At 37.4% G+C, this 22,123-nt stretch overlaps 1 protein-coding gene across 1 annotated transcript in view; it reads right to left on the bottom strand.

The window, feature by feature from the left end:
• Window positions 1-14,380: 14,380 nt before the first annotated feature.
• SF3B1 (splicing factor 3b subunit 1) overlaps window positions 14,381-22,123 on the bottom strand; it is a 56,252-nt gene continuing 48,509 nt past the window's right edge. Inside the window, exons 22-25 of the mRNA XM_069070151.1 lie at window positions 21,535-21,666; window positions 19,237-19,509; window positions 17,361-17,577; window positions 14,381-16,807 (exon numbers count right to left, since the gene is read on the bottom strand). Of these exons, the coding sequence (XP_068926252.1) occupies window positions 16,649-16,807; window positions 17,361-17,577; window positions 19,237-19,509; window positions 21,535-21,666 (781 nt within the window). The 3' untranslated portion in view covers window positions 14,381-16,648. The remainder of the gene's footprint in view (window positions 16,808-17,360; window positions 17,578-19,236; window positions 19,510-21,534; window positions 21,667-22,123) is intronic.

Here is a 22,123-nt window from a genome sequence, read left to right as displayed (position 1 = left end):
TAGACACCAGAAAATCTTACCTACATAGGGCTTGGCCCTTGGCAATATTTTAGAGTAAGGTTGCCTTTGGGGACTGTTCTTGCTTACCCCTGAGCATTAGATCTAGTACTTCATTTCACCTTAAGTTGCCCTTCTACTCCCCACACCTAATCATAGAATTTAGGAATAGGAGGGATTTTGTAGGTCATTCTATTTTACAGATCAAGGAACTGAGGCTCAGAAAAGCTGAGAAAGAGAAATAGATCAATTAATTGAACATGCAACTAAAGAAACTAGAAAATCAACAAATTTTAAAATCCCAGTTATAATAAGAAATAGAAATTCTGAAAATCAAATAAGAGATTATTAAAAGTGAATAATAAGGCTAAGAACACACTTCTTTACTAACATAAAATCATAGAATCTAAGAATAGGAAGGGGCCTCAGAGCAGCTTGTCCAATCCATGTTGAAGCAGGAACCTCCTCTTTAATCCAGGTGAATGATCTGCTAAAAGACTGTTACTCACAGGGAACTAACTCAAGCCAGCTTATTCCACTTATAGGAGTTATTCTCTGGGAGGATAGAGAAAGTACTTGTGTTGGGGTGGCCAGGTAGCACAGCGAGTAAGAGCACTGGCTCCAGTGTTGGGACGACCTGGAGATCGAATCCCGGGCTCAGACACTCAGCACCACACCCAGAAATAACTGGCCATGTAACCTTGAGCAAGTTACTTAACCCTGATTGCTTAAAAAAAAAAAAGAAAGAGAGAAAGTACTTGTGTTATCTCTTTGTATAGTATTTTTCCCCTGGATTTGTGATTTCATCCCAATGAGGAATTCTTGATGTGGATGCTACCCTTACCTACACAGAGCAACAACTCATATCTGTTAATCACTATAACAAGATGGCCTGGTATAGTAGAAAAACAATTAATCAGGAGACCTCAGTTACAGGCTTGGATTTGTATATCACCAATGTGATACCCACAGTAACTGCTATGAATATGCAGGTGTATTTACAGGTTTGAATTACAAAATATAACAGACTCTCTTCCTCAAAGACAAAATCAAGACATTTATTCAAACACCAGGAAGCCAAATACAACATAGTAATAAAGAATTTGGTACAACATCACCAATGGAGGAACCACCAACATCCCAAGTGTTCTTTCTAAGACAAAGTCCATACACATCAACTAATGCAGGGAGCACAAACATCCCAAACCTTCCCTCCATCAGGTCTCCTCACGAACAAGCTCCCCCAGGCAAAAATCCTCCCTCTTTCACTCACACTGGCTGTTCTGCCTGCTCTCTCTCCCTCAGCTCTGCCTCACCCACACTTCCTGCTCCACCCATTTGGTGAGCTCTTCCTACCATGGGCTCCAGGTGATCACAGAGAGCTATTAAGGGGCAAGGAACACTTTCAAATTCCCTTAATATTACATTCAGCCTAAGATCTTTAATGTCTATCACATAGGCTGATGGGACGTTAGGGGTAAATGGTATCAACAGAACTTTACAACAATATAACAGGGATAACACAAAATAAACACATAAAACAATATCTTAGGGTGGGGGCTTGAGCACAAGCACCCCATCATTGCCCCCTCAAATGAATGGGACCCAAAATCTCTTGGGGTAAGGGGCAAAGGTCTCTTCTTCTACAGCTATTTCCTGCTGAAATTAGGTGTGAAGCTGTCCCTTCCCTGGGAGGTCCCATTCGAGGAGTCAGTTCTTTAGCTGGCATTCAGAGCTTGGTCAATGCCAGGTTCTGGGGTGATGCAAATAGTCTTGGACAGAGGGTGACATCCAACTCAAGCAGTTAGTCATTTACAAGTAGAGGGCACCAAGCCTGGAGGAGACAAATTTAACAGGTTAAACAAATACACAAAGACCAAAAAGAATAAGGAAACAATAATCAGAAGAAGGGTAAATATAGTATGAGCCATGCTTCTGAAGTCCATGAACCCACTACCATAGCCTTATTCATGGTAAAATATATGAGCTCTTATATGTTTGCTGTTTCTAATTTGCAATTTTAGGGTCATCATTATGGCTAGAGATGTACTTTCTTTAATCTGAGCTAGGACTCAGCCAATTTCCTATTCTCCCTGAAGATGTGATGAACTTGGATACACTGATTCAGAAAGATCTGTGAGGGCAGTTCTTACTTCCCTATTCCACCTAATAGTAAGTCCCCCTTTTCTCGGTACATCTTATATAGTTCATTAGCTGGAATACCATCTATTCTTCCATAATCTGTCCCTGCTCTTAGAAGCAATAAAAATTCTTTCCTTGTTATTCTATTCTGACTTTGAATCTGCTGGCTCTTTGCTCTTCTCTCTAGAGGAAATTTATCTTTTCCTCCTTCCCCTAAGTTACTTAACTGTGAAATCTTATCCAGCATCTCTGAAAGAGGATGCCTTATTTCCCCAATTAATAGAGTCAAAACTGTGTGCTTATAAGCCGGGGAAGCAGTCTTCACTATTACATTTCTATGAGAAACTGTTAAGGGAGTACTATAATAAGTATCTGCATCTCCAATCATTATTGCAGTTTTTGTTACTTCATCCTTTAACTTACTCATACAGTCTCTAAGTGAATACCAAGGTCTATCTCCACTAGGCACACAGAGTTTGTGGGATACTGCTTACTGCATCCCTCCACAGCTAAAGCTAACAGATTAGTTCCATTGTTATGTCTTAGCATATGGTAATCCCTAAAAGCTTGTTGTATAAAAGGATTCTAACTAACACCTCTAAATTTCAAACACTCTGCTGTCTACTCATACTCCTCCAGCTACTTTGTCACTGATTCTCACCATACTAGTGATTCTCCCAATTTTGGGGTGAATCGATTTAAAGTATCTGTGACCTCCTGCTGAGTAAAATGCTCAATTACTTCTTTAAACACTGTGTGCCCCCTGCTTTCTCCTGCTTCCTTCTTAGTACTGGACATGCACAAAGTCTTAGAAGCCTCCTCATCTAACTTTGTTTCATTTTCTTCCCACGTCTTCCTCCCAGGTTTCTGGGCCCCAATCAGGCCAGCTTGTGCAAAGGCTACATGCACTTTCCTCTTGTTAATTTTTACTTTCTTTTTCTGAGTTAAACTCACAGCAGCCTTTTCTTCTGCCACCTAAAATTTTCCAGCTTGCTCTTCTAAAGGAAAGTTCGAATGCTGTAGCATAAAAAGCTTCTCATGCAAATCAGCTAACTCCTTTTCATCTGAACCTTTTCCTCCTGCAACTTGTCACTATTTTTACATATAATATGATAACTTGTTAACAACGTCCATCCTCTTCTACACACCCTTGCCATTTCTTTCCCCAGTTCTATTGGTATTCTTTGCCAAACATCTTCCTTAATCTCTGGGTTCTCCCTTCTGTAGTCTTAGTTCCTAGTTTTCACAAAGTCCTATACTTTTAGCCCATTCTCTTACCAGAGAGGAATAAGGTAAATCCTCCCATCCTGGGGTACTCATTTCCTTCCCTAGAGCCTTCCTGTCTCCAAGTAGAGGGTAAAAAATGACATTAGAGTCCTGAATTTAGAGTCAAGACCTCAGTTCATATCTGCATGACAAGCAACTTTAGTGAAGTTCCTTTACCACTCTGGACCTCAGTTTATAGGATAATAGGCTCATTGATTTAGAGCTAAAAGACCTTAAAGACCTTTGAGTTCAACCCCCTCATTTCACAGTTGAGGAAACTGAGTCAAAGAAAAGTTAAATAACTTACTTTAGGTCACACAGCTAGTGTGTCTTTAAAGCAGAATTCATACCCAGGTCTTCCCGACTCCAAATCCAGTGCTCTAGTCACTCATACTCATTTGTAAAAAGTAAGTTAAACTGACCTTAAATGATCTTCATAGATTCTGCCAGCTCTAAATCTTATAATACCATGAAACTTAAACTGGCTAACTTTGAGCAAGGCATCTCACTGAACTTCAATTTCTCTAGAATGGAGATACCACCACCTGCCTTACCTACTTCACAGGGTAGTTTTGAGGTTGTAATGGAATAAGGTCCATTAATTCTCTTTAAAAATTAAGTACCAATACCTGGCTGTGTAACCTTGAGCAAGTTACTTAACCCCAATTGCTTAGGAGCGGCCAGGTGGCACAGTGAGTAAGAGCACCGGCCCCAGAGTCGGGATGACCTGGGATCGAATCCGGGCTCAGATACTTCGCACCACACCCAGAAATATCTGGCCGTGTGACCTTGAGCAACTTACTTAACCCCAATTGCTTAAAAAAAAAAAAATTAACCACCAGTGGGAAAGTTGGAATACTAATTCATTGCTGGTGGAACTGTGAGCTGATCCAATCATTCTGGAGAACAATTTGGAACTATGCCCAAAGGGCTACAAAGAATGTTCATACCCTTTGACCCAGCAATACCACTTCTAGGGCTGTATCTCAAAGAGATCATAAAAATGAGAAAAGGACCCATATGTGCAAAAATATTTATAGCAGCTCTTTTTGTGGTGGCCAAGAAAGGGAAATTGGGGGGATGCCCATCAACTGGGGAATAACTAAATAAATTGTGGTATATGAATATAATGGGATACTATTGTGTTATAAGAAACGATGAACAGGTGGACTTCAGACAAACCTGGAAAGACTTATATGAACTGATGCTGAGTGAGGGGAGCAGAACCAGGGGAATATTGCACATAGCAACAGCCACAGTGTATGAGGACTGATTTTGATAGACTTAGCCCTTCTCAGCAATGCAAGGACCTAAAACAATTCCAAAGGACACATGATGGAAAATGCCAGCCTCACCCAGAAAAAGAAGTATGGAGTCGGAATGCATAATGAAGCAGACTATTTTTTTTTTGTTTTGTTTTATTTTTGTTTTTTTTCTTTCTCATGGTTTTTCCCATTTGTTATAACTTTTCTATGCAACATGACTAAAGTGAAAATGTATTTAATAAAAAATGTATGTGTAGAGCCCTCATCAGATTGCAAGCCATCTTGGGAAAGAAGAGGGAAGGGAGAGGGAGAAAATTTAAAACTTATGAAAGTGAATGTTGAAAACTAAAAATAAATAATTTAATTTTTTTAAATGAGCAAAGAAAAAAAATTAAACCTAAGCAGCACAGATGAAAAGTACTATGATTACATGAAGGGGGCACATTTCACCTGAGCAGTGAAGGAAGGTTTATATCAGTTAGTCATATCTCTTGGAGGTGAGGTTGTGGCTTTATAGAGGAAGAAATGAGCTGTCTGCTAAAAGGTGAAAGAGAGGGCAGAGTCAAGATGGAGGAGTAGAAACAGAACTTCCTCAAGGCTCCGGCTTCCACCTCCCCCAATTCATGTAAAAGGGGACTCTGAACAAACTTTGGAGCTACAGAATCCACAAAATGACACAGAGAAACTAACCTCCCACTGAGGACAGCCTGGCAGGCTGGCAGGAATCAGCCAGCAGGAATAGCTCTGGGAGCTGACCCTAGCCCCATTCAAGCCAGAGGTTTTAGCCCCAGGGATGGCCTGACCAACCACCGGCTAGAGGGACTCCAGATCACCAGCATTATCAACACTTAGATGCTAAGGAAAAAGTGAGAAGTCAGTGCAATGTAGACTTTGGGATCCAGTAGTTGGGAGTGCGGTCGGACTTTTCCCCTGGGGGGAGAAGCTGCTGAGGGCACTGGGGCTGTGCAGCTGCTGCCACATGGCAGCTTCAGCTCTTGGCCTGCAGAATGTAGGAGGAACAAACAACCAGTCTGAGGGGCAATCGCTCTTGCTTTAACCTGCTTGGATCTGGATTGCCATCTAGGGTGGAGGCCCTGGGGTGTGCGACCAGCTTGCCAGAGCATGTGGAGGCTTCTGAGAGGGCATCTAACTAATACCTCCAGCATCTGAGAAAATCCCAGCATTTGGAATGAAGCTCCCCTGGCTGGTGGCAGAGTCCTACTGTGGCAAAAAACCCAGGGGTCAAGTGATTGAGTGGTGACATGAGCAGGCAAATGAAGCAAAATAAACAGAGCAACCCAACTTTACACTCCTATTTTGGCGACAAAAAGGATCAAAGCATGGAACAGGAGGATGACAGTGAAGTCAGAACTCCTGAACCAAAAGCTCCAAATAAAAATACGAGCTGGTTACAGTCCATAGAGGACCTTAAGAAACAGATAAGAGAAGTGGAGGAAAAATTGGGAAGAGAAATGAGAACAATGCAAGAAAATTATGAAATGAGAGTCAACAGCCTGACTGAGGAAAATCACACCTTAAAAAATAGACTAACTCAAATGGCAAAAGAGGTTCAAAAAGGCAATGAGGAAAGAATGCCTTAAAAAGCCGAATTTGCCAAATGGAAAAAGAATCTCAAAAGCTCACTGAGGAGAATCATTCCTTCAGAATTAGATTGGAGCAAAGATAAGCTAATGACTTTATGAGAAATCAAGATGCTGTTAAACAGATCCAAACAAATGAAAGAATAGAAGGCAATGTGAAATATCTCAGTGGAAAAACCATTGACCTGCAAAATAGATCCAGGAAAGATAATTTGAAAATTATTGGACTACCTGAAAAGCCATGATCAAAGAAAGAACCTAGAAATCATCCTCCAAGAAATCCTCAAGGAAAACTGCCCTGATGTTTTAGAACCAGAGGGCAAAATAGAGGTTGAAAGAATCTACTGATCACCTCCTGAAAAAGATCCCCAAAAGAAAACTCCTAGGAATATTATAGCCAGGTTCCAAAATTCCCAGATTAAGGAGAGAATATTACAAGCAGCCAGGAAGAAACAATTTGAATATTGTGGACACACAATCAGGATAACACAGGATCTGGTAGCTTCTACACTGAGGGATCAAAGGGCTTGGAATATGATATTCCGGAGGTCAAAGGAGCTGGGAATAAAACCAAGAGTCACCTACCCAGCAAAACTGAGTATCATGTTTCAGGGGAAAATATGATCATTCAGTGGAATACAGGACTTTCAAGTATTCTTAATGAAAAAAACAGAGTTAAATAGAAAATTTGACATTCAGATACAAGAAGCAAGAGAAGCATGAGAAGGTAAACAAGGAAAAGGAATCATAAGGAACTTGTCAAAGTTGAACTATTAACATTCCTACATGGGAAAATGATAATTGTAACTGACCCAACTTTTCTCAGTATGAAAATAGTTGAAGAGAATAGAAATATATGTGTGTGTGTGTGTGTAGGAGGGTATATGTGCGTATGAATTCATATGTGAATGTGTGTATATATGTGTACAGGTATACACAGATAGAGGGCACAGGACCAATTTAATAGGAAGAGATTATACTTAAAAGGTGAAATCAAGAGATGAGAGAGGAATATAATGAGAGGAGATGGGGAGAGACAGAATGGGAAACTATCTCATATAGAAGAAGCGAGGGAAAATGGTTATAATGGAGGGGAAGAATAGGAAGGCAAAAGGGAATGGGTCAACCTTATTCTCATTGAACTTGGCTCAGAGAGGGAATTAAATACACACTAAATAGGGTATCTCACCTTACAGGAGAGTAGGGGGGAAGGAGATGAGAGGGGGAATGATGGGAGGGCAGGCTGGTGGGGAGGGAAGTTGGAAGCATCCACTTTTGAAAAGGGATAGGATTAAAGCAGACAATAGAACAAGTGAGAGCTGGGATAGGACGGAGGGAAATATAGTCAATCTTTTACAATATATCTACTATGGTAATGTTTTGCATAGCTTCATATGAACAACCTATACTGAATTGCTTATCTTCCTAGTAAGGGTGGCTAACAAGGGAGGAAGGGAATGAATCTGGAATTCAAAGTTTTAAAATCAAATGTTTAAAAATATTTATGTATTATTATATTATTATTAATACTATTTTACATGTAATTTGGGAATAAGATATACAGGCACTGGGGCATAGAGATCCACCATGGCCTACTGGAAAAGTCGAAGTGGGTATGGGAGAAGATATGAGAGAGAGCAGACTGGAGGAGGGATATGCTATGGGACCTCTATTTTGGGGTGGTGGGTAGGGGAAAAACGGGGAGAAAATTTGTAACTCAAAATCTGGCGGAAATGAATAATGTAAACCAGAAGTTAATAAAGCATTGGGAAAAAAAATACCACCAACAGACCGAGTAACCCAAAAAATAAAAAAAAATAAGGTGAAAGAGAGTACTGTATAGCATCCCAAGCTTTTTTGGAACATCCTGAGGACTATAGCATAAGGCAATCCAAACACTAAATACTAGACTTAAAAAAATAAAAATAAAAAGAGGAATCCTCAGAGAACCTCAGACCCAACAACAATCTGTCTTCTCATCTTTGGGGAAGACAATCTGAACTATGAACTCAAATCATTGAGGAAAGCCATGGGACTCTTATGTATGCAGACCTTTCTGGCAGTCAAGCCAGGTAACCCCAATGTAATACTACCCCTTCTCTCTCATTTCGTTGGTATTACTTTAAGTAAATCAAAAGCAGAGGTCTATATCTGCCTCTTGTATTTCAGACATCTAATAACCTTAAAAGAATTATTATCATTTAGTGGACTTTGCTGCCCTCTTTTGCCCATCAGGAGATATTACAGGCAACAGAGGAATTTGAAAGCAAGCTGTGAAATAAATAATATGTCCTATGAAATAATGGTCCTTTTTCTTAAAATAATAAAAGAAATGCAAATTAAAATTGATCTTAGATTTCACTTCAAACTTCACACCCACGATTGGCAGAGATGCACAAAACATAACAGTTGACAGAGAGGCTGCAGAAAGACAAGCATATTAATGTAGTGTTGTAGTAGAATTGTGTACTGATCTATCCATTCTAGAAATCATTTTGGTGTTGTCTCAGAAATCACTAAACCATACACATACTTTGATCCGATAATACAACTATCATGCTTATACCCCTGAGAGATCAAAGAAAAAGTAACCACAGGTATAAAAAAAAATCTATAGAAACTTGTTATTTTTGTCGTTTAATTCAAAACAAAAGCAATCCCCCCAAAGATTGGGAATAGTTGAACAAACTGTGGTATACTAATGTAAGGGAATACCATTTTGTTGTAAGGAATTATGAAAGTGATGGATTCAGAGAAACTGGGAGGTCTTATATGAGTAGATGCAGAATGATGTAAACAGAAACCACATAACAGTGTATACAATGGCTACTACATTGTAAAGGAAAGCAACTTTGAAAGATTTAAGAAGTCTGTTCAATGCATTGGCTAAATGAAATTCCAAGGAACCGGTGATGAAGCACTATCCATCTTCTTCATGGAGAAGTGATGTATTCAAGTTGCCAAATGTCACATAAATTTTCAGACATGTCAGTATGGGGATGGTTTTGCCTTGACTATACTTATTAATTACAAGGGTTTGGGGTTTTTGGTTATTTTTTTGGTTGGTTTTTTGTTTGTTTTCATTTGGGGAGATGGAAGAGTAAGCACAGCATTGCCAGAAAATAAAAAAGAAAAGTTATTGAAACATTTAAAATGAACAGAAGAGGATGTTTTGAAGAAAACAGACAAGCAGCAGAGTTTTGAAAATAGTATCTTGAATGTTTTGCATCCCATTTCTTTTTAATCATGCTGAATATAATAGCGATTTGTGGCTTCACAGATAATCTTTTTCTGTTCTAGAAAATGTTTTGGGATTTTTTGTTTTTTGTTTTTAAAGCTGTTCATTTCCCACCTAGTTGTACTCCTTTGAGTTACTCCATCACCAACTCCAGAAATCTCCTCACCAGAAACTTCATTATCCTTCAAGATCACATCAGCTTTGGTACTCACACCTTACCAGCACCCATGCCCTCTTAGTAGAAGGTGGAGAACTCCTCCAGAACTTCCAATGAAGTGGGATGTCTTAGCCAGCAATCTCTTAGTTTCCCACCTGACTGCACTCCATTGGACATCATATCCTGGCACTGGGTACATTTCTCCCAACCTCCACCCAACTCTCATCACCTTTTCTTTTTTTTTTTTTTTTTTTATTAAGCAATCGGGGTTAAGTAACTTGCTCAAGGTTACACGGCCAGGTGTTTCTGGGTGGGTGCTAAGTGTCTGAGCCCGGGATTCGATCTCCAGGTCTTCTCAACACTGGAGCCGGTGCTCTTACTCGCTGTGCTACCTGGCCGCCCCACTCATCACCTTTTCAAGCATCCTTTCATGTAGTCTTCCCCAAAAGATAGTAAGCTCCTTGAGGGCAAGGATTGTCTTTCTTTTTCTTATTTGTATCCCTGAGTTGCCTCAGGAAATTTACCCCTAGGACTTGAAGACTTCTTACTCCAGGTTCACCACTCAATCCACCAGATTTGCAGTGAGTATGCTATGGATTTCAACAGCTCATATGAAACTTACTAATTTTATGGAAATGGATACACATATACACAGACACACAGATACACACATTTTTGATAGCCATCAAAAATTTCCATAGGTATGGCCTCCATCCTTTGGGGATTCTTATGGAAGTATTTACTTGTCACATCCTTTAACCTGGGAAATCTGAAACATCCTGGCTAATCAATAACCGCAATACTAACTAGTGATTTTGAATAGAAATAGCACCTGCCTTATGCACAGGCGAAATAGGTAGCCACTTACATGACAAGATTTGATTGGTGCTAAGAGCTCCTCTTGTTCATGAGGATAACACTTTTTTCTGCTTCAAATAACTGCATTTACAATTTACATTTACAAGGCAATTGAAGGAAATTAAGGATAAAAAATAAATTTAGCCATGTATTCATGAAGAGATTTGAAAACCGAACTTCAGGATTAGCTATCATAGGTTGGAATGGACTTTAGGGTTCATCCGTTTATAAAGGAATCAGGCTTAGATACCCCAAGGTCATACAGACAAGTAGCAGAGCTTATCTCTGCAATGAGACTTAGAACTTAGAGCTAATTAAATTGACAAGGCCTGAAAATGCTTTTTTAGATAGCAAGCTTAATAGATATTAAACATGCCATTTAATATTATTAGTATTAATAATTAATATTGATCATGTCAATTTAACATTAACTTAATATTAAATATGCCATGCTCTCACGTTCTCAGATTAGTAAATCAGGCAAGGAAGTATCTTTCCCAATCCCCATCTCAACCTCCAAGTAAAAGGTTTAGGGATTTGTTTTTAAAGTTGTTAAACCACACAAGAACAAAATCACTATTTTTTATTCCTGTTATTGTTCTATTATTTACTCCATTCCCACAATATCTTCCTCTGTTTTAGTAACTATTTAGCAACATGCCACACACTTTTTCTTTATGCCCAATCTTTTACTGGTATTTTTCCATATTATTTTTCTCTCACCTACATTATTCTGTCAAGCATCTAAGTTTAATTGTTATCTACATTGGGTTTTAGGACTTCCTGGTCCCAAATGGCAGGTTATAGGGATGATTTCTTGAACATTACCTGCCCTGAAGTTTTCAATTAAAAAATGACAAAAATATCTTTTACATTAGAACATTAGACAGGTTCCAAGGTCTCCAGAGATGAACAGGTGTTATTAAACCTCAGGTGGTCCTACAATTTTTTTTCTCAGCTTTTGCTAAAAAAAAAAAAAAAGGTGAATGCTATTATCTTTTCTTCCTTCAACACTTAAGCTCTAACATTCCATTAAAAAAGACAAAACCTCTTCAACTACATTTTATTTGCTACCTTTTTTTCCCCTTCTTAGATCTTTGATTTCAGCAAACATGAGCTCTATTATGGAAATTTCCCCATACAAATGAAGTTTGACAACTCCTCTGTAATTTGTGGTCCTTCTTAGAGAACTGTTTAGGAACACTGAGAAACTGATGTGCCCGTGGGTCCACCGCTAATATGTATCAGAAGGCTCTACGTTATACTTCCATTTAACATTTTCTTTTCCTTTACCCTGGCAAAGGTTGGCTGTATTTTGGAACATGAAAAGCTTCAAAGATGTATTTTGCCTACAAATACTACCAAAAGTAACTTTTTTCTATCTTTAAATAAGCTGAGACACAAGCAGTTTATTAATCATTAGTTTTCACAATAAGGCCCAGCTCTTAAGTCAGAGGTTGTTTACCTTGCAAGGCAAAGGCCAAAGGGCCCAGAAGTCAGTAAGTCAGGTTGTAGTGAACAATCCCACACATAGTATATATATATATATATATACACATGGGTATGTATATCTACCTCTATATATCTATATCTCTTTTGAGAACCCTTTGAGAAGTCTTCTCAGAAATGAATCTGTGCCCTAAACCAAGTTACACCATCTTTTTACCCCTTAAGGTTACAGCTGACTAACAAACACTTATCTTGGAAAGAGCAAACATACCTTTTACTCAAAATTAGCCACAAGCTATAAAAACTGTAAGCTCGTTCACCAAGAATCAAGCTGAAAAATTCCTTAAGCATTTCCTAGGGGTAAAGGAAAGAAAAATGAGATCCAGAGGGAATGTGCTGCCAGATATCTAGACTGTAAGACACCTAGCAAAGTGTCTCTGAGAAGACAGACTTATGTTTGTGCCCTCAGGTTTCAATATGCTGGGAGCACATAGAAAGGAACAAGTTCTATTCATAGGCCAATACCTCACGTTCCTATTATCAAGAAATACTACCAAGAATCCAAATCTAATCCAAGCATGAAAAACAAGCAACTGACAAAGTTTGGCTAGTCTGACCCTTGGTTCTAGGATAGATAACACTACTTACCTTTGAGGGTGGTTGGGGATGTATGGAAAATATCTCAAAAAAACTCAAAAATAATTTCTTATTGGGGATTACACTAGATGATCTTGAAAGCCTATCCAATTACCTATCCAATTATCCCTGTATTTATTAGCTGATAATAGCATTTCATTTATATTGCCAAATCCAATTTCAGGAGGGTAGAAACTTAAGCTCTTTAAAATTTAAACATACGAGTGTCTGGATAATCCAAACTCTACTCAGAAAGCATGGAGGGCTAGAAGGCGATGGGAACTTGAAGCGACATGAAGCTTGCAACTGACATGAGGCACAAGGTAGCTTTTAAAATTAGGTTTACATACACAAAATAGCATGCCATGAGCACTATATGATGACCAAATATCCCATGAAATACTGCTAAAAATGTAATCAAAGGTCACTGTACAGATTGAAGGATAATAATGGACATGTACATGAACGTCTTCAAGGAATCAGCAAAACTCAAGGAAGGTGCCCTGGTATGTTGGGTTAACCCACAAGGGCAAGATTTTCTCAGATTAAATTTAAAGAATACCCATTTGGATAACAATACAGATCCATTTAAGAATATGTAAGTACACATAAAGTACACACAAAGACACATCAAGGAAGCTATAATTTCAAAGCTGTGGGTACTTCTTCTACCAAACAGATCACAACCTTTCTGTTGCTTAGTAGACTTCCAGAGTGCCACCATAACCAAAAAAGTTCATCACCCTTAGGCCAACCTTAAGTGTTTAAACGTAAGCTAGGTTGGACCTTGGACAAGACACATATCCCACTGCCAGGCCCTACTTAAAACTTTCTAGCTTGTACTCTAATAGCCTTTAGGAATCTATAATCTCCATAGGATTATGCTGGAATCTGTACATACTTCTAACTGGTGTTATGTCCTACCAAACTGTTAGGGTAATTCAGGTGTGTGAATGGATCAGCTTAAATCACCTGGGATTTAAAAACTTAACCATTTGCTAATTAGACTATGAAAACAATTCCCTCTCCTGGTAAGTGTACATGCTTTCTTTTTATGAATATCAAACTGACTGGAGTACTTTGGTATTAGTTCCTAAATTCAAGATTTGGTGTCCACTTTGCCAATAAACACTTCAACCAGATTAAGGAAATTAAAAGGATGTCTACTTGTACCTTAATACTCAAATTTTCCTTTGCTGGAATTTATTGAGCAGCAAATTAGTAACAATGAAGCTAAGGCTGCTACTAAAAACCCCAGGATTCTTGCTGGCTGACAACATCTAGATTATGCAAGAGCTACAGTATAGCTAAACAAAAAATTTATCTGAAAAGGGGTATTTTAAAAATTTTACCCTCAAAAGGAACTTTTCTCCCAGCACTTTCTTTAGTAAGGAATAAGACTCAATGTTATGTATCTTAGGATAACAGGTCTCTGAACTTCTATCCCAGTTCTAACACCACCGCTAGTTTCCTTAAAAATTTCGCCCCTTCTAATCATTTTGCTTTTCTGACTCCCGTGATACTGAGAAACTTGAAAAGCTGTTTGCAGTGTTAGAAATTTAACCAAGAAGAAAACCTGATGTGGCTGTGATGATTTCCGATTTGCTTTACTTGAGAAAGTTTTTTGGTTCTTCAGAAACTTCCTTTATCAGAACATTCTTCCTCCAAAGATCTCATATAATAGCTAATCTTCAAGTGGTAGAATCAAGACAGTGTACAGTGTGATATCAATATAATCAAACTAGCCGATTAAAAATTGGTCTACTAAATCTTTAGATATAATAAGTTTTATTTATCTGGTGGTGCCTGATGGTCACAGGGTACTGTACAACAAATCTTTAAAATACAATAAGAAAAAATTGAACAGCCAAAGAGATCAATTGAGAGGGCAAAGGCCCACAAAGGAACTAACAAAAGTGCAGAAAAGAACCCACCCACTTTCCCATTACATTAATTTCTGCCCTTGTTTAAGTTTGGCTTAAGGAACATCAAAACAAAGTGTTAAAAGAAGTTTGGAAATAAGAGAATTTAACTTCACATAGCGTCTTTCACTTTCACAAAATGCTTTTCTTATTCAATAATAAGCATACAAAACGATAGTAACTCTTATGGAACTCTTGAGCCTCTGTTTGGTCCAGATGTTTAAGATTGCATCCTTTAGGACTTCCCCTGTCTCTGTGCCCACAAATTCTCTGCATTTATAAAGTCACTTATGGTGTAAGTCTCCTGTGCTCTATTTTGCCACAACAAATGCATAGATACTTTCACGTGTGTAGCAAGGTGCTCAGCACATAGTAGGTACATGAGGAGTACTTGAATTGTATTTTAAAATTTCGCCAAGGTTGAAAAGAACATATTGCACACAAAACCTGGCATATTCCAATTTGGCTCTGAAATCTTTCAAGTCTCATGATCAATTCTGAAGCTAATTTGACACCAGCTATTGTTAATAGCATGATTTTAATATTTATGTCATTTCTACCTACTATTTTCAAAATCTGCTATAAGAAATTATGTGAAGATCATTTTGGAACATATATAACTGAGTGTGGGGATGGCGGCGGGAGGGGAAGGAGAGTCACATAACATATTAATGGGTCATTGCCAGAAATGTTTTCCATGCACAACAGAGTTCAAATTTTACTGCCCAAATATCAATTCTTTAAACATAAATTGAATACTATTGCCATACTTTTCTCATCTACCGCTAATAAAAACACATTCCAAAAAGCAAGTATACTAAGTGGCCAGTATTAGACAAAGTGGGAAAGATATTGCCTTAACAGTGCCATGAGCATTTCCTCTCCCACTCTATCTCATACTTACCTAAATATTAACATAAGGGCTAGAAAGCTGTGGGTAAAGCCAAAGCCTTCAATGAGGGATGCTGGACCATAAAAACATGAGCAAAGAAGCTGCAGGGGGAGGTAGAGAACAACCTTTTCTAAAATATTGCTTATTAGAGAATGGCACTTACTTAGTGCTGGTCCCTCCAAAAATGGTATATTTCAGTCCAGGCTTGAAATCTGAAAATTCATTTGCTAAGTGCCTAACGCAAAACAAATGTGAAGCAGACAAAAAGTGTTAAGCTGGTATCTACAATATTGAATGAAGGATGATCAAACAGATATATTTGATCATTTCATGCTTGGGAGATTTAACTTTCTCTTTTATTATTACTGAAGATTTAAAGATTGTCTCCCTCACAATAAATAAAAATACTTTGCAGTAGAAGATACCTTTAAAAATTTAGTTAGGTGTTCCTACAGTGAATCTGTTATTCGCTATCAAAAGTTGGATACAACTTTCAACATTTGTTTTTAACAATGCTTGTCTATAAAGCATTTTGAGATCATTAGAGATGAAAGGCGCTATGCAAGTGCAAAATATTATTCAAGACAAATCAGTAAAGGTTCTCTTTCTGTGGTGACAAAGAATGAACCTTCATGGTTGAATGGTTGTTACTTTGTAAGTCAGAATAACTTCTCCAAAGTATTCTCACCCTGAAATAAGAAGGAACAATGGGGTTATATCACTTTTGACAAAGTCATTTGTCACCACTTAAGAGAATGTGCATTCTTTTTGCCTTTTTTTTTAAAATAAAATTTAGGTGACAGAAGTTAAATTATGCCACTTAATCTACACAAACCAACACTTTATCAAAATTCCTCATTTTACAAGTCTCCATGTTCAAAAAACACACACAAATTAGCATTTTGTACACAAATGTTTATTTTTCAAATAAACATCCCCTTTAAACACAAGGAATGAAATCTAAATCTTCATAAAGATGAATTCAAAATGAAATCCCTCCAGTATATTGTGTGTAATCACTGTGTCCTTGGTCACTACTGGCATTTACTGTTTAACATCAAAAACAAAGACAGGTTATTTAAAAATCATGCTACTGGATTTCTAGCTCTTCTTCTATGACCAGTTCTACACTGATCTGCAATGTTTAAAATTTTACATCACCGAATTGAAGCAAGTTTAAGGTGTGGAACAGCTGTGCATTAAACACAAAAACAAACAAATAAAATTATAAGATATAGTCAAGTTCATAACGAATATAGGTGTTTTTTTCATCATTGTAGATTCTTGGATAATGTGCTATGAGTGCATCCTGTGAACCAATGTAGATAGAATTGTAAATCTTCCAGTACACATCTCTGACTTTTCTGGCTGGGTGAAACAAACCCTAAAGATAAAAAAAAAAAAAATTAAAAATAAAACTATTTTAGTTTTGTAAGCAATATGTAAACTTCTTTTCAGAAGCTTATTTCAATTATGAAATGTTATCTAGCAGTCTGGATATTTTTTCTTCTCAAAGGATAAATCAAATTTCTAAAGTTTAGAATCTACACTGTTAATAAACTTGCTCAATGGGGCAGGTAGGTGGCGCCTAGGCCTGGATCACAGGCCATGGAATCAGGAGGTCCTGAGTTCAAATGTGACTTGAAACACTTAACACTTACTACCCATTTGACCTTGAACAAGTCACTTAACCCCAATTGCCCTGCCTTTTCCCCTCCAAAAAAATAAAGAAAGAAAAAAGAAACTTGTTCAGACAAGACTCAATTTTTTGTCATTTTCCTTAATGAAGTAATAACTGCTCTGCCCATATACATAATATTCTATAGTTAAGAACACTAGTTTATTAATTTGATAACTGATTTTTACCAAACTAATATGACAAAAACAGATTTAAATACGTTAAATCACAAATTAATCCTTTTTTTATTTTAACATACCTGCAAACAGTACTGCAACATTCTACATGGTCCAATAGCAACTCTTAGGCCTTCTAGGGCTCCCATAACTGCTTGAATAACATGGGGAGATGTCTCAAAAACATTAGGCCATACGTAATTCAACAAATGATTAAGAGAATCTTCACAACCAAATCCATAAACTCCAAGAGACATGTGCTGTACCACTGCACTGGCAGTCTGTCTGTGTACCAGATCTCTGTAACAAAACAAAATTGAGTTTTAATTTCATAGAAAACATCTAACTGCGTATTAGGAGTTTCCCTAATTCTGAACATTAACAGCAGAAAATACCCCACGTATTCAACATTTACTTTAGGAAAGCCAAAGAATTCTATCTGGAAAGTTTTGTTTCATTGGAACTATTATCATTAGAACTGAATTCACCTCAAAAGCACAGAATGCTTGAGAACAAAGTGTAGTTATTCCCCTCACCAAACTTAAAGCATTTTATTAGAAGTCAGAAAAATGAATATCAGAAACTATTTTTCAAAATCTATTAATAAAAAAGCAGTAATAATGCACATAGCATGATGATTGAAATAACACACTGAAACCTCATAAAATTTGAACTTCAAAAATTTAGAACCTGAGATAATGCAAACATTATATGCTTCTGATAGACTTTAAAAAGTCAACAGCTTTCCCAAAGGGAATAAAAATTTCTCATTTCTTATGTATTCATTGAATAGTTTGATTTCATTAATAACAGACTTACCATTAATTATAAATTGTTTCAATCAAAACAAAATCTAATTTACATGGAATCTCAAGAGGAAAATGAAGCATTCCATGTAACTATGTTTTCTGTATATCTTAAGTTTATTACTGAAGTGTTTTGCACCTTGGCCATTTTTATTGTTGTTGTTCAATCATTTCAGTTGTGTAAGATTCTTTTGTGACCCCATTTTGGGCTTTTCTCAGCAAAGACACTGAAATGGTCTGTCTTTTCCTTGTCTAGCTCATTTGAGAGATGAGGAAACTGAGGCAAACAGGGTTAAGTGACTTGTCCAGGGTCATATAGTGTCTGAGGCCTGATTGGAACTCAGGTCTTCCTGACTCCACCTAGGTGACCTACCCATTTTTAGTAATACTGTAAAGTTAAGGTAACAGTACCTGCCTTTCAAGGTTGTTGTGAGAATCAAATGAAATAATATTTCTAAAGCACTCAGCACAGTGCCTGGGACACAGTATGTGCTTAATAAATACTTATTCTCGTCCTCCATTTGGATGGAATTATAGAACCTTATACTCTTGTTAGACTACTGTACAGGGAACATTAAGTTAAACCTTCCCTTGATGACAAAGGACCATGATGATGACCATCAAATATTCTCAATGATGCCTTTTGGGACTACCAAGATACAACTGGAAAGGCCTCTGCTAAATAAACCCAGACTTTCAAATTTATCATCTCCTTTATCAGCTAAGTGGCTCAGCCCCCTAATTCAGCTTCCCAACCCTTATTAAACTATTAACTCGAACTTTACAACTCTCTGGGCATTAGCCCCACCAAGTCCTTCTGACAAAAACAAAACAAAACAAAACAAATCCAAAACACTTACGACTTTGTGGTGATAAGTTTTTCTTATTGCTCAAAGGTTTTTTCTTTTACTTCTGTGTTCCAAACAGTCTTCCTAATGGCTGAGGCTTTCTCAAGTTAAGCCTCCAGATAAAGATATATGTACATAGTATATAAATATATACAATGCCTGAAGAGAAATTATCTATAAGCCAATTTCACTGTATCAGATGAAACTGATGAGATGTTATGCAACAAGTTATACATAATTTTTGTTTCTAATAGCAATAAAGGGAAGGAGAAAAGAACCAAAACTTATAAGTTCAAAAAACTGACCTGTCCATCAAAGCATCTTCAAGTAATGGTGTTACAGCATAAATATAGTCTTTTCCCATTTCTCCAATATATTCAAACAAGAAAGAAAGTGATTTCAAAACACCATTTTGAACGTTCAATTCAGGAACTCGATATTCATTCATCAGCGCCGGCAAGACTGTGAATGGTGAACATGTCTCTGCTACGATAGCTATGGCCACTGTTGTACATACTCGGTTTTGTCTTTCTTGAACTTTGAGATTGTTTAGCAGTGTAGCCAATACATCATGAGGTCTGGGAAAAAATAGACCAGCAAACTGTTAGCATCAAAGCTAAAATGAACTATACTGAAAAACAACAAAACAGGAAGAGAATTTCACATATAATGAAATATGAAAGATGTGATACTCTATAAATTTTCAGATTCTAGTTAATATTCCACTTCTAAGACTAAGATTTTATGGTTCTAAGAACCTCTCTTTAAGTACAAATATGTAATTTAATACTGTTGTCTGTTTCTAAGCAAAGTACTTTAATGTGATTGGTTCATTTTTTAAAGTGGAAGGTCAAGAAAATGTTTACAATGAATTTAATCTATACTCAGCATCTGAACTAGTGGTTGGCAATATATGACACAAAGTCTGCATAGTCTCTAAGCAACTGGTAATGGTACTGGTACCATCGCACAGCAGAGAGGGAGCACTTCTTTCTCCTTTTCCTCTTCCCTTCACTCTCAAGCAAGACATTAAGAAGGGTTACTGACTACAGTTGTCACCTCAAAGTCATCAATAGCTATTTTTTGCACATTAGTTTATATCTTGATGAGACAACTACGATAATGTGGAAATGCCCTTTGGGGAGGAATGAAAACAAAACTTGCCGAATTAGAACTGTGTGAATGAACCACAGCCTCATACCCGTAAATACACTATGTCACTAAGTCAGAGATAACTCATAGGACCTGCACTTTATCTTTGTGCAAGATCTTTCTCAGTTTGTTTCCACTAGTACAAAGGTGAGAGCCCCCTATGACTCTGGATAAGGTATAAGGAAGGCTAAGTAAACTTTAACATGGAAGAGCATGCATCTCTTTTGATTTCAGTCATCTATATAAACTGATTTACTGTAATGATTTTTGTTAATATTTAAGAATAATTCCTGAGTTCCAGGCTTGTATCACTAACTGCCTATTAGACATTTTGAACTGCTCCAAAGATGTCTTAAACTCAACACGTCCCCAAACAAAACTCATAATCCTACCTCTAAACTCACCTTTCTTCCAAACTTTTCTATTTCTGTGGAGATCACCTTATCTTTCCAGTAGCAAGCAACTCTGAAGTCAGTTTAGACTCTCTCCCTCTCCTTTACCCCCCATATCCAATAAAATCACCATGTCCTACTAACTCCAACTCCACTACAGCCTTGAATCTGCCCCATTCTCTTCAGTGATATGACCACTGGCCTAGCTGAAACCCTTATCAAATCTTGCTTGTACCACTGCAATAGTTTCCTGTCTCAAGTGCCCCTCCTCGCCAACCCATCCTACACACAGCTGTCAAAGTGTGGTTATGAAGCACGTCACTCCCTGCCCAATAAACATCAGTGACTCTCTCCTACCACTTGGATCAAATATACAATCCTGCTTGGCATTTAAAGCTCTAGACAACTGGCTCCAAACTCTCTTTCCAGACTCATTAGATATTATACCCCAAGCACTCCTAGGTCAGACAAACTGGCCTACCTGCTGTTCCTCACAAAGAGCTTCACCTCTGACCTTTGCACTCAAGACTGATATTTTTGTTGTATAAAACAAAATACCCACAAGCCTGAAATATATTTCAACTGTAATTCAAGAAAAACACATTCAGAGAACTGATGAACCCTGAGTACAGAGTGAAGGACATTTTTTAAAACTTTCTTCTTTTTTTCTAGCCTTTTTGGGCAACATAGTTAATATGAAAATGTCTTCCATGATTTCACATGTATAATCCTTGCCTTCCCAAAAGGTGGGGAAAAGCCTAAAGAGAGGGAGAGCATTTGGAACTCAAAATTTTAAAAATAAGTATAAAATTTTTGAAAATTCAAATGTAAGTAAAGAAAATTAAATAGAACACCCTCCCAAATAATTTTACTTAAAAGAGATTTTAGAAAATGCCAGTGGAAAATAAAGTAAAAGTGCCTTCTCAACTGTAACTACTTAAAAATATGTATTATTTAAGGATTCAATACCTTAAATATGTAAACATATGACCAGTTTAAAATATCACAAATTTATAGTAAAAGGGAAAAAAAAAAATCAATAAAATTAATATCACTTACCCAATGGCTTTTGCAATATAACCAAATGTGTTGACTGTGGCTCTCCGGATAGCTTTTTTATGAGCTTTTAACAACTCTAAAAGTTCAAAGCAAATTCTCATCCATTCTCTTGCAGAGACGTATTCTGCTCCCCTAATTAGAAAACACACTATTAGATATTCTGTTGTTAAGAAATAAGCCTTTTAAAAAGCAGGAGATGGGGGCGGCAAGGTAACACAGCAAGTAAGAGCACCGGCTCCAGTGTCAGGATGACCTGAGGATCGAATCCGGGCTCAGACACTTAGCACCCACCCAGAAATAACTGGCCGTGTAACCTTGAGCAAGTTACTTAACCCCGATTGCTTAAAAAAAAAAAAAAGCAGGAGAGAATACATGTGACATCTGAAACCACTGTGGCCCCTTCCCTTGGTATCTTTGGGTCATATAGTTCCTTAGATCTTTAAAAACACAGTGTACAATTAAAAATATTATTTATCTAGTCATGTGTTGGGGTATGTGGTAGACTGAGAGGTAAAGGAGTGCATGTATACACACAACATCTAAGTCACCCACCAGCTCCCATTCTACCAGAGCCACCAGCAGAATGGTA

Source organism: Petaurus breviceps, unplaced genomic scaffold (assembly GCF_028583685.1).
Source record: "Petaurus breviceps papuanus isolate PSGF00001 unplaced genomic scaffold, PetGlider_PUasm1.0 90804, whole genome shotgun sequence".
Taxonomy (NCBI): Eukaryota; Metazoa; Chordata; class Mammalia; order Diprotodontia; family Petauridae; genus Petaurus; species Petaurus breviceps.
The sequence above is the reverse complement of the archived record's forward strand: the minus strand, read 5'-3'. Positions and strand labels throughout refer to the sequence as shown.